General features: G+C 44.1%; 1 protein-coding gene across 6 annotated transcripts in view; it reads left to right on the top strand.

Annotated features, from left to right (window-relative positions):
- Positions 1 to 7,324: 7,324 nt before the first annotated feature.
- Positions 7,325 to 15,383, top strand: part of ATG5 (autophagy related 5) — a 122,957-nt gene continuing 114,898 nt past the window's right edge. Inside the window, exons 1-3 of one of the 6 annotated variants that reach the window (XM_073336909.2) lie at positions 7,325 to 7,468; positions 11,567 to 11,688; positions 14,685 to 14,812. In XM_073336909.2, coding sequence (XP_073193010.1) covers positions 11,581 to 11,688; positions 14,685 to 14,812 — 236 coding nt within the window. In that variant the 5' untranslated portion in view covers positions 7,325 to 7,468; positions 11,567 to 11,580. Of the gene's footprint in view, positions 7,469 to 7,516; positions 7,533 to 11,527; positions 11,689 to 12,215; positions 12,404 to 14,684; positions 14,813 to 15,383 lie in introns of those variants that run through there. The other 5 variants (XM_073336908.2, XM_073336913.2, XM_073336911.1 and 2 more) reach the window with 5 other exon arrangements.

The raw sequence follows: 15,383 nt of genomic DNA, 5'->3' as shown, positions 1-15,383 counted from the left end.
GATAGTCAACAAAGTTATTAATGCATTTATAATTCTGGCACATCAAGAACATAATGAATTTAATATATACTGACATGCAAGGGATCCTTAGTGTCACAAATCAGATATGTAAGAGAGTCCTGTAAAAAAGATTTGTAATCAATGTGCTCTGTCTTACTTAATGTAAAAACTGACTAAGCTGTTTGCATACTTGTGTTTAATTAGTGGACCCACTGAACTGTACAGCAAAACTGTACAGCCACTAACTGTGGCCCTCAGTTAGTCTAGTATTGTATGTCCGATATGCACCTTCAAATACATTTCAGTAAATGTCTGGCAGCAGTAAATACACTGAAATGTTGCAATTTCAGATTTATGTTGATATTTCAAGGGTATTTGGACTTAAAGATGTTGTGCCACATATTCATGTAATTGTTTACTTATTGAATCAATGTGTACTTTCATGTACCATCACAGTAAGTAGCCTACTTTTCCATCCGCTTTCTCGACCACACAGCTCAAATATGCATCAATAACCTACAACGCATGATGAAAGAAAAGACACAATTTCAATAATATTTGATGAATCAATCCCGTTAACAAATACATGTTTAGTGGTACTTAAATGTACCTCATCACTTATCCAGCTTCTCAGTTTCAAGCAATGAAATGAAGAGCCATACAATTTTATGTTTCTCACTTTGGCCTCCAGTCTCTCTGTGTGTTTGCCGGTCATTACAAATTTGACTAGGAAAAAAATATTAACACATATTACATGCATGGTAATACAGTTTCCTTTTTTCTCTGTTTTACTACTGTGAATGCTGCCACTTTGTACATGAAAACCTTTAACACAGTTGCATTTATGAAGTATGTTAATCTGTTTAAGAAAGGTGCAGTAACCAACTACCTTTCAGAATCCATTGCTTGTCTTCCACCTACTCCATAAGCATGTCATCAAAATTGTCATCAGCATCACTTGTATCATTGTTTGAAACATCTTGCCCTATATACTCCTCTTCTTCCATTGCTGTGACCTCTGTTTTTCACTGTGCTGTCATAAGATACAGTGCCATCCACTTTTCTAATCTCTTCTGTGGGTGTTTCTGGTTCAGTGTCACCAACTGCAATTTCAGTTCCGGTTTTTCCCTCTGATGTGCTTTCAGCAGCTAATGTTGGTGGTTCTTTAAATGGCTTTAAGTGTGCGATACTGTACATGGTTCCTAACCGTTTCCCTGAGATGGTTTGTAATTTCACTCTCTTACCCTCAACAGTCGTAATTTTGTATGGTCCCCGATACCTAGGTTCCAGTATGCCTCCTTTTCTTGTTCTCTTTCTAGCATTCAGTAACAGAACAGAGTCCCCAACATCAAATGTTATTTCCCCATATTTAGAATTCTTTCTTTTAGCATAATGTCTTTGTTGTTTTTCTTGTGCTTTAGAAATGTTACTTAGGGCCAGTGCAATGTCAGCATCATGTCTCGATTTCATATTTATGCTGTACTCTTTGCAGAAATCTTCCCCGAATGTATTCACATCTGGGATCTTTGTAAACAAATGGAGAAGGGGTTGTATTTGTAAAATGAAGACACACTGAATGCCATGTGTACATGAAAGGTGCTGGTAATAACATACACTTACTGTGTAATTCTCTGAGACTTCTTCTGGAAACACTGGGTCAGCACAAAACATTAGTTGAAAGGGTGAAATTTTTGTTGTTGCATGTACTTTAGTTCGCAAAGAAAACAAAATGGGGTCAAGTAATTCATCCCAATTACTCCCATAGTCATCAACCATCTTCCGCAATGCTCTGTAACAAATGCTCATTGATTGGTTTGTTTAAAAAAAGAAAGTCACACGTATGGTCTTAACTGAAACAGATCATACATAATGAAAAAGGTAAAATACATAATGAAAAAAACTTTCCATGTAACACATTGCTTTTGAAGATTTTTTTGTGAGTTGCATCTTCTTGCATAGCACACTCTACTTGCCATTAGTACTGTAATATTCCCACCCATTCACTTACCTTTTTATGGATTTATTAGCGTTTTCAGCCAGGCCATTGGTTTGTGGGTGGTACGGGCTGGTCGAGCTACGTTCTATTCTCAATCTTTCACAAATATACAGGTTAAACTGAAAGAAAATAAGTTACACCATAAATTTACACAGAGACTTGTGTTAATGAATGTTCCTTTGTGTATTTGCCACTACTTTTATGTGTAATTAGCAACAGGAATAGTCCATCTTTTAATATTTGTTTTGGAAACAAGTAGTTGTGCGTTTCTTTGTTAGATATGAAGACACCGAAAAATAATTTTATAGCAACACTGACGGTGACCAACAGCAGTTTATAAAAAAAAAGTATGGTGATTGTTTGAGATCAATGGATGACCTGAGAGTGAGTTTGACTACATAGTACAAATAACCAGAAAAAAACAGTCATTACCTTATTATTGAATCCCAGGCCAAGATCTGTCAGTATCCGCTGTGGGCATCCACGTCGAACAATAATTTTGTACATGCCCTTTGCCACCTCAGATGCTGACTTACTTCTAAGTGGAAAGGCTTCCACCCATCTTGAAAGATAATCTATGGCTGTCAGTATATACTGGTATCCATCCTTTGTTACTGGTAATGGTCCTATTAAATCCATTCCCACCAATTCCCAGATCCGAGTGACCTACATACAAGGGTACCAGTTACAGTCATACTACACGTGTTTCTTAGTAAATGTTCTCAGTAAACCCATATGTCATAAGCAGAGAATGTAAAGCCCACTTTTAAATACAAAAGAAAAAGAAAGAAAGAAAAAACAAAGAAACAAAAAGGAATGGGTTATGGAAAACAATACAAGAGTAAAGCTGAAGAAATATCCCCAGTCAGTGCAAAGGCGCATTAGAGGTAATTGCTGCACTATGCTGTGCCACTTGTATGCATTGGACTCGTTTCAAAACCAAAGCCTCATTGTATTGCAGAAATAACAATGGATACTGATAAACAATAATGTGTCTGATTCCAAAATTCACCTTTATGCTTTTCAAAGTGCTATCCAGATTTAATTCCTTTCCCTCTTTCTGGCAAGACAGACATCGTGCAACCTGTTTTTGATGGAACAATATGATGATATTAACATTTCGTTATGGAAATAGTATTGCAAGGGTACAGAGTTCACATTTGCACACCAAACATATTTTTATATTTCTTTTATACATTTTGAACTTCTATTTCAATTGTAAATAGCATTCTTCAGGAATTAGTTTAATTACTTTACATACCCAATTGGCAATGTCTTTTGTCATTCCTGGCCAATAGTATTTTGATGTCAGCATATTCCTCGTTTTGAATATTCCTAGAAGTCCACCCAATAGACTGTCATGATACCTTTCAAAGAGTTGCAAGGCTTCTTTCATGGTATGCACAATGACAACCTTTCTTCCTTTTGCAGAATGGAACAATGTCCCCTCTGTTGATAATAGAAGATGGAGCACGGAGGATGATTAAGGGTTCTCGGGGCCCTGGGCCAGAGCAACTGTTGGGCCTTTACCCACCCTGTCCGCCAGCTGAACCACCTATGGCCCTATCCCTTTCGTCCTCTTCCCCAGGATCTCAGCCATGTTCCACCTAGACTCCCCACCATTTCGCCTGCCCCACAACTCCTTTGCTCATTTCCCACCCACCCTGCTCTCCCACACTGCCCCAGGACTGGAAAAGCTCTGTCCCTGTGTCACAGGGAGTGAGAGCTCCTCTGGTCCCAGGGCTGTGGTTTGGATGCTGCGGTTCTTTCGGGGACCAGGAGCGAGGTGCTGTGGATTCTCCTGCCCCACCAGGCACTTCTGATGGAGACAGGGTCGGGCATAGGGGCTTCCCCTGCTGCCCCGCAGCTTCTGCCAGGGCTGGGGTGGGGGCAATGTGTTACACTTAAGCTATGACCGGTTATTTGCAAAGCCATTCATTAATTATAAGGCATATGCCTATCAAAGACATCTATATACAATAAGGTTCATAATACCTTGAGTACAAGAGGAGAATTTCAGTGTATAGTTAGAAATTATTGCTCATTGAACATATAGTGATTGTTGCTGGTGTCAGTTTTGGTGGGTGTCCTTTCAGGAGTCAGACAGACTGGATACTGTGCCCTGGTTCCCCAAGAAGACAGGTATTATCTGTGACTGCAGAGGTCTTAACAGGGCATTGAGCATGAAATGATCTTTAACAATATGTCGTGACTACTTAAAGAAATCCATTCCACCTTGGTTTAGGCGAGAGACCACTGATTGATCAATAAGAATCTGGTGTTGCAAATCCTCCACAGTGCAATTATTTTTTCTTCTCCATTGTAAGTGCAATTTTATTTTGGTGAGTTTTGCACACAGATGCAGAAATGTGGACTTGCACATCCAAAAGTTCTGCAGCTGCTGCTCATGAGCCCAAGCCTTCATTGTTGCAGAAGAGTTTTGCCCTTGGGAAGGATGTAAGATGTCACCATATAATACACTTACTGAATATTTGTGAATCAGCTTCTACACACAAGCAATGATGTGTGAACATGGGATTGTAAGGGTTGGATTCACAGGCAAGATAAAAAGAAAAGGAGTACTTGTGGCACCTTAGAGACGAACCAATTTATTTGAGCATAAGCTTTCGTGAGCGAAAGCTTATGCTCAAATAAATTGGTTCGTCTCTAAGATACCACAACTACTCCTTTTCTTTTTGCGAATACAGACTAATACGGCTGTTACTCTGAAACAGGCAAGATAAATGCAGCAAAAAGCAATCCTAAAATTTGTGAACTGTTATGAGACTTCACATAGACAAATAGTGATAAGAGACTCTTTTCAATACTCAAAATGTGTGATGCAGAGTTTGATGGAATGTAGGGAAATTATTTCACTGCATCAAGTCTCCTGTAGCAGTAAAGTAGCACTGGGGCAGCAGGTTTTTATATTTTTTGGTGGCGTCCAGAAAAGGTCCAGGGGAGTTTTGCTGTGGGAGGGGGTTTGGGGTCAGTACCAGGTTTACAATGGTGCCAATGGCGCTGTGGCATCAGGCCCACCCTGGGAAGGGGTCCATTACAGACCCCTCTAACCCATCCACATAGCCAGGTCTGGCCCCTCACCTGGGGCAGTCCAGTACACAGGCCTTGCTGTATGAGCAGCTCTCAGCCAGCAGGTTCCACTCGCCAGTAGGGGGCTCATCACCCAGCAGCTGGGGGCCACCATTCAGGCTCGGCAGGGATGCTGGCCACGGGGCAAATGGGAATGGGTCGGCTGGGTGGGATCTGCCCCGCTCCCCAGCACTGCTCCAGCTCTGAGCTATCTCTGCTGCCTGGGACCTGTGGGGACCCACCTGCCTCCCCGGGGGAAGAGCCACCTGGGACTGGTGCAGAGGCTGGGCCAGTCTCAGCCAGTCACAGGGGACAGTGCAGTGGGGCTCAGCTGAGTGGGTCCTGCCAGGCATGTGGGTCCTGAGGGAGCCTGGCCTGGGTAGGCTCTGCTCCTGCTCCAGCCTGGCTGACTGCACCACTCCCAAGGGGCCGGAGTTATCCTGTCGCAGGATCAGCTCTGGCTGCACTGCCGGCTCAGCTTGGCAGACACAGTCACCTCCCATCAGGGCCGGCTATTGTGGCCGGGGGTCAGGGTGTGGGAGAGTAGGTCTCTAGTGGGTATGGGGGTGCTGGGCAGTGGGGAGATCTGTGTGTGTCGGGGGGCTGTGCAGTGGGGGAGATGTGTGTGTCAGGGTGCTGGGAAGTGTAGGGGGTCTGTGTGGGACACTGTGCAATTGTGGCGGCGGGGGGTTGGGGGGGCTCTCGGCAGGGAGGTGCAGGGTGCTGTGCAGTTGTGGGAGGGCTGTGGGGGGTGTTCGGCTGGGGGGCACTGGGCAGTGAGAGGAGCTGTGGGGGAGTTCTGGGTAGGGGGGCTGTGCTGGGCATAGTGGTCTGTGGGAGGGCACTGGGCATGGGGGTTTGTGGGGGTCTCTGGGTGGTGTGGCACTGGGTGTAGGGTGTCAGAGGGGTGCTGGGCAGGGGGATAGCATGGTGCAGCATGGGCCCGCCCCCAAGGGGAAGAAGCATGATGGCAGTGCAGGGCCGGGCTGGCCAGTGTGCCTCTGGCAGCTCCCGGTTTGTAAACAGTGCTCTTGAACTGGGCTGGGTGGAGCAGGGCTGGGTCATGACATGTCATGACCCATCTCCCATTGTGCCCAGCCAGCCCCTCGCCCTGAGGACTCTGCCCCCCTGCACCATGTCCCCATTGCCCCCGTGGGGGCCCACAAATATGTTTAGCACTGGGCCCACAAAAGGTTAATTCGGCCCTTTTTGGGGTGCAGGCTCTGGGGTGGAGTTGGGGTGCAGGAGGGTTGCAAGCTATGGGGAGTTTGAGTGAGGAGTGCAGGCTCTGACCTGGGGCAGGGGATTGGGGTACAGGAGGGGGTGCAGACATGTGGGCTCTGGGAGGGAGTTAGCAACTCAGCAGGTCATACAAGAGAAAGGCGCTGCAGTGATGTCATGCAGACACAGACACTGATAGAGGACTCTTTTACGCATTCAAAATGCGAGATGCAGAGCCTGAGGCAGGGCGCGACTGGTCAGTATTTCACAGCAGTCCCTCTCCTGGCCTGGCCGGAGCAGCAACGTCGCCCTGCAGCACTTGGCTACCACAGCGAGGAGCTGCGGGCACTGGGCTGCCTGTGCCTTTAAGAACCCGGCCCCAGGACCCGCCCTCGGCTCCGGGGCCTGCGAGGAGAACGAAAAGGGCCTCTGCACCCCGAGATTTCCGAGCCAGCAGGCGCCTCATCCCAGGGGGTCACTGTCCCCCCTCCCTAAACGGGGGGTTTGCCCCCCCCACGGTCCGCGGCCCCCCCCGGCTACCACCGGCCCCCCGATTTTTCCCCTTCAGCCCCTCTCCTGCCGCTACCTACAGTAGCTTGATCCCCCCCCCCGACAGGACATTTCTGCCCCTTGCTCAGATCCTGACACCCACCCGCCGCCGAGATTTGCCCCCCCCCTTAATCCTTTTAAACCCCTCCAAGAAGGAGGCAGCAAATCGTGAGCAGGAGTGAGGGCAGACTGAGGGCAGAGGCAACGGCGCAGGTCACTGGGCATGCTCAGTGCACCCGAATGGGGGGAGGGAGCCGTTTGTGTCCTAGGCCAGACTCGCCACTGCGCGCGCACCTCCCTCGGCTTCGCTGAGCCCGGCCTGGGTCAGCCCCAGCCCTGGCCGGAGCGGCGCCTCCGGGACACCGTCTCTGCCGCACCCACGCAGAGATCAGCCGCAAGTCCCCACCCGGGAGGGCTTTCGTGACGTCATTCTTCCGCGCCGCCGCAACTCGCCTTTGCTGCGAGTTCCGGCGTCGCTGATAGCAGGAGGGTTTTCCCTCGAGGGCGGAAGGCTCTGCTCACGTGACAGGCGGACTGCGCGCTGAGTGGCGGAGGGCGCCCGCCGCTGTGTCACACATGCGCGCGGCTGGGGGGCGCGCGGAAGAGGTTCAGGTAGTGGCTTCCTTTCCCCCCTTTCCCCTCCCCCCCCCCGCGGGAGGCGCGGCCCCTCGTGGGTGTGAGTGACTGGGGATGGGGCACGTGGAGCCGATGCGTGGGGTGGAGGCGGGAGGGAGATGAGAGTGGAGGTGACTTGGGCAGGGAGCTAGTTGGGCCTGGGGTGAGGCGAGGGGAGTGAGTCGGCGGGGGAGGGGGTAATGGCGGGGGGGGGGGAGCCTTCCTGCTGGCTTCCGGCTTCCTGGCCCCATCTGGCTCTTGGTGATTCCAGAGCAAATTAGCGGCGTTTGTGGGTGAACAGATGTTTTTGCTCCCTGAGTTTCTCCTGTGGTCTGGAAGTCACCTGGGTTTTTTGGGGTTAGTCAAGAATGCCAGAGATTCTGCAGTCATTCAGGAGGCCTTGGTGGGCCAGAGAGCAATCCAGCCCATTATGCTGTGTTGACTGGGCAGGACGAATATAGTAATTGTAATAAATCTTCTTTTTGTCAGCCAAATAAGCGTGAATGTCTCCAAATATGCATGGAGAGCAGCTGGAGTAAGGAGGCAGTATTTTAACATACTGACTTATTTGCTATTATCTGGTTTTCTTTGGCTAGTTTTTTGTTCTGATCATAGTTATGGGCCCATCACTGGGTATGTCTACATTGCATATCTGAGCTAACTTTAACCTATCTAGCTCAGGTACAGGAGCAGCAGCAGCAGCAGCCCAGGCTTCAGCGTGGGATAGCTACCTGAATAATTACCCAGAGTTCTGGATGGGCTTGTCCAGCCTGCACTGAAGCCTAACCTGCTATGACTTCACTTCCAGTACCCAAGCTAGGTAGGTTAAAGCTAGATCACATGTGTCTACAGGAGCTACAGTCACACCCTGTGATGCAGTGTAGACATGCCCACTGTGTCCTGTTGATTCACGGACAAGACTTTGTAGGAAGACTGTGAAAATGTTTTTCAGCATTATTAGTACTAGTTCACCAGTAAGCAATCTTAGGAGACCTAATAATGTAGCTAGGCCATGAGTGCTGCTGTTTTAAGCACCATGTTATGTCTGGTTTGAGCAGGGTTGGATTAAATGTTGCTTAAAATGCAAATAGCCTGGCCACACTAGGGTTCTGCATGTTGCTGACGCTGGCAGAGATGGATGGTGGCACGTTTTTGGAAAATTTCTTTAATATAGGCACGTCTATTCATGCACTTGGGTGGGGATAAGGTAGTTCATTAGGTCTGTCTGCATTCCCCAGCCCTCCCCATCTTCCATTCTCTCCCTGCTGCTCTGTTTTGTCCTGCAGTTACTGGTAATTCTGAAGATGCTATTCTGTAATCAGCCAGCCTTTAGTCAGAGTCATTGTTAAAGATTAATTGACTTCATTTTAAAATGAACGTAGACTTGTTAAAATCAGTTACTTTGGCTTTTCAAAAACAGCTGTTCTTACAAGTATTGCAGTTCTAACTCTAACTTGTGAAGAATGCATTTTTAAAAATATAGGGCACAGAAGACTGGTCTGCACTTGAAACGCTACAGTAGTGCAGATACAGTACTTCAGAGTAGACTGGGGTGGGCAAACCATGGCCCATGGGCCACATCTGGCCCTTCAGATGCTTTAATCTGGTTCTCGAGCTCCCACAGGGGAGTGCGGTCTGGGGCTTGCCCTGCTCTGTATGTGCCATGGCTCCCGGAAGCAGCAGCATGTCCCCACTCTGGCTCCTATGCATAGGGGCAGCCAGGGGGCTCCACATGCTGCCCCTACCCCAAGTACCAATGGGAGCTGCGGGGGTGGCACCTGGGGACAGGGCAGCACGCAGAACCGGCTGGCTGCTCTCACCCCCTCCCACAGGCCAACCCATTACCTCAGCCCGGAGCCCCTCCCGCACCCCAACCCCTAATTTCATGAGCATTCATGGCCTGCTATACAATTTCCATACCCAGATGTGATCCTCAGGCCAAGAAGTTTGCCCACTCCTGGTGTAGACACTGCATTTGGCGGGGTTCTACCATCGGCATAGGTAATCCACCGCCCAGAGGCAGTAGCTAGGACAGTGGAAGAATTCTTCTGTCGACCTAGTGCTCTCTGTCTACACCACTGAAGAACATAGCTGGGTCAACCTAATTTTTTAGTGTAGACCAGGCCTAAGCCTTGTTACCTGGCAGAGTGCTGCCAAATGATTTCGGCCCTCTTTGGCTATATCTATGCTGCAATTAAAAACCTACGGCTGGCCCATGCTGGCTGACTCGGGCTCAGGCTGTGGGGCTGTTTAATTGCAGTATAGACTTCTGAGCTTGGGCTGCAGCCCAGAGTCTGGGACCCTCTCACCTTGCAGGGTCCTAGAGCCCATGCTCCAGCCCAAGCCTAGAAATCTACACTGCAGTTAAACAGCCCGACAGCCCAAGTCCCAGGGGCCTGAGTCAGCTGGCAGAGGCCAGATGCAGGTGTCTAGCTGCAGTGTAGGCAGGCACTTTGAGAATACAAGTGCTCCCACCTCTGTGTATGAACCAGGTAATGATAATTTAGAAGGTGCATGCCTGCTCATCATCAGTTTGCAAACAGCTAGAAGATAATAAGGTGATAAAGTAACAGCATGGATTTGTCAAGAACAAATTGTGTCAAACCAACCTAGTAGCTTTCTTTGACACGGTAACTAGCCTTGTGGATGTGGGGAAGCAGAGGATGTGGTATATCCTGACTTTAGTAAGGCTTTCAAACTGTCTTGCATGATCTTCTCATAAACAAACTAAGGAAATACACCCTAGATGGAGATACTGTAAGGTGGGTGCATAACTGGTTGGAAAAGTGTTCCGGAGAGTAGTTATCAAGTGATTCACAGTCAAGCTGAAAGGTCATATTGAGTGGGGTCCTGCAGGATCAGTTTTGGGTCTAGTTCTGTTCAGTATCTTCATCAGTGATTTAGACAATGGCATAGAGAGTACACTTATAAAGTTTGTGGAGGATACCAAGCTTGGAAGGGTTGCAAGTGCTTTGGAGGATAGGATTAAAATTCAAAATGATCTGGACAAACTGGAGAAATGGTCTGAAATCAATAGGATGAAATTCAATAAGGACAAATGCAAAATACTCCATTTAGGAAGGAACAATCAATTACACACACAAAATGGGAAATGACTGCTTAGGAAGGAGCACTGTGGAAAGGGATCTGGGGGGTCATAGTGGATCATAAGCTAAACATGAGTCAACAGTGTAACATTGTTGCAAAAAAGTGAACATCATTTTGGGATGTATTAGCAGAAGTTTCGTAAGCAAGGCACAAGAAGTAATTCTTCTGCTCTACTCTGTGCTGATTAGGTCTCAGCTGGAGTTTTGTGTCCAGTTTTGGGCGCCACATTTCAGAAAAGATGTGGACAAATGGAAGAAAGTCCAGAGAAGAGCAACAAAAATGATTAAAGGTCTAGAAAACATGACCTATGAGGGAAGATTGAAAAAATTGGGTTTATTTAGTCTGGAATAGAGAAGACTGAGAGGGGACATAACAGTTTTCAAGTACATAAAAGTTTGTTACAAGGAGGAGGGAGAAAAATTCTTCTTAACTGCTGAGGATAGGACAGGAAATAATGGTCTTAAATTGCAGTAAGGGCAGTTTAGGTTGGACATTAGGAAAAACTTCCTAACTGTCAGCATGGTTAAGTACTGGAATAAATTGCCAAGGGAGGTTGTGGAATCTCCATCATTGGAGATTTTTTAAGAGCAGGTTAGACAAACACCTGTCAGGGATGGTCTAGATAATACTTAGTCCTGCCATGAGTGCAGGGGACTGGATTAGATGACCTCGAGGCCCCTTCCAGATCATCACTACCTCCTACATGTCTGACAGCTAAGCAACTTTTGTGTATTCTTTAATGTTCTGCTATTTAATTCATATTACCTGTAGACCGTTTCAGTCAACCCTTTTTTTTGTAGCAATTAATAAATTTGGTAACTTGATAAATAGAACTCTGTTCTTATTACCTTTTGTCATAGGACCATAGTAAAGGGAGTACTGTAAAATTTTGTATCTTTTATTTGAAAAAGCTGATCTTGCTTTTTGTCTTTTGGGGGTGTGGCATAGTTCTGGTTGAAGAAATAATTTAGTCTACATGTGCTTCAGTACCCATTGGAAGAATGACAGATGACAAAGATGTGCTTCGAGATGTGTGGTTTGGACGAATACCAACCTGCTTCATGCTGTATCAGGATGAGATAACTGAAAGGGAAGCTGAACCTTATTATGTAAGTACAATGAAGATAGGCAGGGCTAGCCCAATCACATCTGGGTTTTTTTTCAGGCTCTTTGGTCTTGATGCTTCTGGTGGGAATGTTTTTTTGTGTGTGTGGGTTTTTTTTTTTTTAAATGCAAGCGAGAGTGGGTGTTCTAGTATAGGTGGTGACTAGGTAGCTGCTGGTGTTCTTATCAGTATTCCACCTAGACTTGATCCAAGGAGAGTTAGATGACACAATGAGTTTAAAAAAGAAAGGGGTGTCTGGCCTGTGGTAAAACTCTCACCATTATTAGCATTCATGAAACTGTAATAATGAGTGTTTTAAAAGGTGTAGGCAGGGCTTTTCACTTGAACCTCAAATTAATTGTGTTGCATACATGGGTATGGTGATGTCCAGTTTGTGCAATGAGTGCCTTTAAATGTATGTGAATAAGGTTGCTGGTTTCAATGGAAAATAATGGATGTGTCCTAAGAAGTGTTACCCTATTAGGAGTAGACAGAACATATTTATAATACTTCTTTAGACTAAGGGCTAGTCTACATACCACACTACATTGGTGCAACTGAGCCGCTGTGGCGCGTCTGGTGAAGACGCACTGTGCCAATGGGAAAGTGCTCTTCTGTCGGCATAATTACACCACCTCAACAAGAGGCGGAAACTGTATCAGCAGGAAAATGTCTCCACACCAGTGCTAAGTTGGCGGGTATTGGAAGGGAAGAAACAAGTAAGTTACTTTTCAGAAGGTTTAACCTATAGGGTGATCTAGGCATTTGTGAAAAATATTTATAGGCTTTACTAAAGTTCTGAAATCCTAAGAACAGGTAAATTAATTAGTTTAATTGAGAGAAACTAAACATCCACGGTTGAAATGTTTTTTTTTCTCTCTTTTAAAATTACTTACCTAAATCCAGGGTGAGTCACCTAAATGTAAGTGGCCTGATTTTCGTATATGCTAAGTATCTACAGCTTCCATTGATCTAACGTGAACTGTAGGTGCTTGAGATCTCTGAAAATGTGGCCATTTTTACTTAGATGACTAGTTATGGATTTAGGTGTCTAACTTTAGGCACCTACATTTGAAAATTTTGACTAAAATTAGTAACATCAATGAAATTAACTTGTGATCATACGGTCTGGTTACTTAAAAAACAGAAACAAAATCATATTCCCACATTATACTATTCCATACTTAATTGGTATTACAATTTGGACTAAAGTAGAATAGCTAAGCAAGATTTTGATGAATGCAGTGTTTGATACCCTCTCACAAGAACCCTGCTAAAAAAGCTTCTGTGAAGGATTTGCCATACATTATTGACCACCTTGTTGCCCCACCCTACACAGAAGAAAATTGGTCTGTAGCAACAGTGAAAGTATACCTGTAATGTAGAAACATATCCCACATGGATCTAGCTGCAAAAGGAAACTAACAAGGGTCATGTGATACAGAAACAGAAAGATGCATGATAAATAAAAATTGATATTTTAAATCACAAATGTCTGGACCCCCGTCTCAAGCATAGGAACTGACTAGAATTAGTCTGTAAAATGGTTTGAGGCCTTTGAATGAAATACGCTAAGTAACCTTGCAAAATTGTCATAATTTACCAGTTCAGGCACAAAATTTTCTTGTCCAAACTTATTGTGATGACATTTAAAAAATTTTAAGTTATTTTAACTTCTCTCCCAATGTTAAATGCTCAAGCCAAGTGGGAAGAGATTCATGCAAATACAGGCTCTAGAAATGCAGTATTAAACCTTTAAATCTTGTGGGAATGCTAAATAATAATTTTTTTACAAAAGACTTCCATGTCAACTTGTTCTGATTTGGTTTAATTTTTTTTAAAGTTAACCAATCTTTTGATTCAACCATTTAAACAGCATATTTTGAAGTCTATTAAAAAAAACAAGTACATTTTTATATAAGGGCTTTTCTGCTCACCTTATGTGTCTAAGGACCTTTTCAGTTAGTTCCTCTCTTACTGACTTTGTGAGGAAATGTTGAAACTGATTCTATATAAGTGCAGTCAAACGTGAAAACTAGTTAAAATACTCTTTTGCTACTTTAATATAGTTACAATTTTTAATAATAGGTATAAAAGTTTCAGATGAGAAGTATGGGCAGGTAAGAGTGTTAGGAGTAACTAATTAACTGATGGAGGATTCAATTATTTTTCTTGTCTTTTACTTAGAGTTGCAAACTTTCTGTTTTGGATAATGTGCCTCTTCTATTTGAGAAATATACTTAAAAGGTGAATTGCATAGAGTGTGTCTCTGTTTCATTTTATAAAATGCTAGTTTTTCCTTCTATTGTTGAGGAGGCAGTCAGTGGGCTTTTAAGGACTGGGGAAAATCGCAACAATCCTGATGGGTATCACATATGACTACAAAATACGAAGGGGTTGGGACTTGCAAGATGCAGAGAATGCACGGTGCACTATGACACTGTTCATATGAATTGAACGATATTTTGAAAAGTTCATATTACAAATTTTTAAAGTATCAAATGTTTATCTGCTCAAAATTTTTAGCGCAAGTGAATCTTTATTTTCAAGCAGTTCTTTATAGAAATGTATCTGTCCTGTTTAATGATATGGCATACTCTATTTTTATACCTCTTTGTAACTGGACCTGACCACTGAGTAATTTCTGCCTTTTAGTAAATTTCTTCTGTCTCCTTCCAGCTGCATTGAGTGAGGAAGAGAAAAACAATTTACAGGCTATTTTTTGTGTTAAGATATTTTCAGTGCTGAAGCCAGTTACATTCAAAACTTGATTTAAAATAAGTATCATTTGATAGCATTAACTTATTGGCGTTTAAGAAGCAAATTACTATTACTGTCTAAAAGTATGGCATGTTAAAAAAACAAAACAAAAAAGACCCAAAACACCAACTGCATATTTTGTCTTTGTTTTTGAAAAACAGTATCTATATTTGGCTGTATATTAGATTTCTAAAACTTCAAAAAATAAATGACACCTGCTTGTACAAACTTTCCTTTCAGTTGCTTTTACCTAGAATAAGCTACTTGACGCTGGTAACGGACAAAGTGAAAAAACACTTTCAGAAGGTTATGAGACAAGAAGATGTTACTGAGATATGGTTTGAATATGAAGGCACACCGCTGAAATGGTGAGTTGATTTAACTTTGCATCATTAAACTTTGCATGTATAGTACTAAAAACTACTGTATAAAAAGTTTGAGTTAAGGATGCTGTCAGTATTTGCATCATAAACTAATCACATCTTACTGTAAAGACTAGAGTTTCAGTACAATAGCATCTTCTCAGAGAGACCCATCACAATATTACCATTTACAAACATTTTGAATTAGTTTTGGGATGAGTGGTATTTAAACTGTCTCTCTGTAGAACACTTAATTAAATGCTTACTGTGACACATCTGATGCTCTGGAAGCATGGAATATTCAAGGACTGTTATATTGAGATATGACATGCTATGGATACATGGAATATTCAGACTATTGTGTCAACTTTATAAATATTATATGCATCTTTATAAACTGGCTAGTAATTGTATTCCTGGCTAAATGGGGGAGCTAACAGATTTGTGGTGGTTGGCAACTGTTTCATGAACCTAGTTGATCCCTTTGTACTTTCTGCTGTTGACTGTGAACTGTAAAAAGAAACGTTACTAATCAATAATCTTTCATGGAATAATACTTCTCTTCCATAAATAAGGA

The sequence above is a fragment of the Lepidochelys kempii genome, chromosome 3 (assembly GCF_965140285.1).
Source record: "Lepidochelys kempii isolate rLepKem1 chromosome 3, rLepKem1.hap1, whole genome shotgun sequence".
Lineage (NCBI taxonomy): Eukaryota > Metazoa > Chordata > Testudines > Cheloniidae > Lepidochelys > Lepidochelys kempii.
Note: the sequence above shows the minus strand (reverse complement) of the source record. Positions and strands in the feature narration are given on the sequence as shown.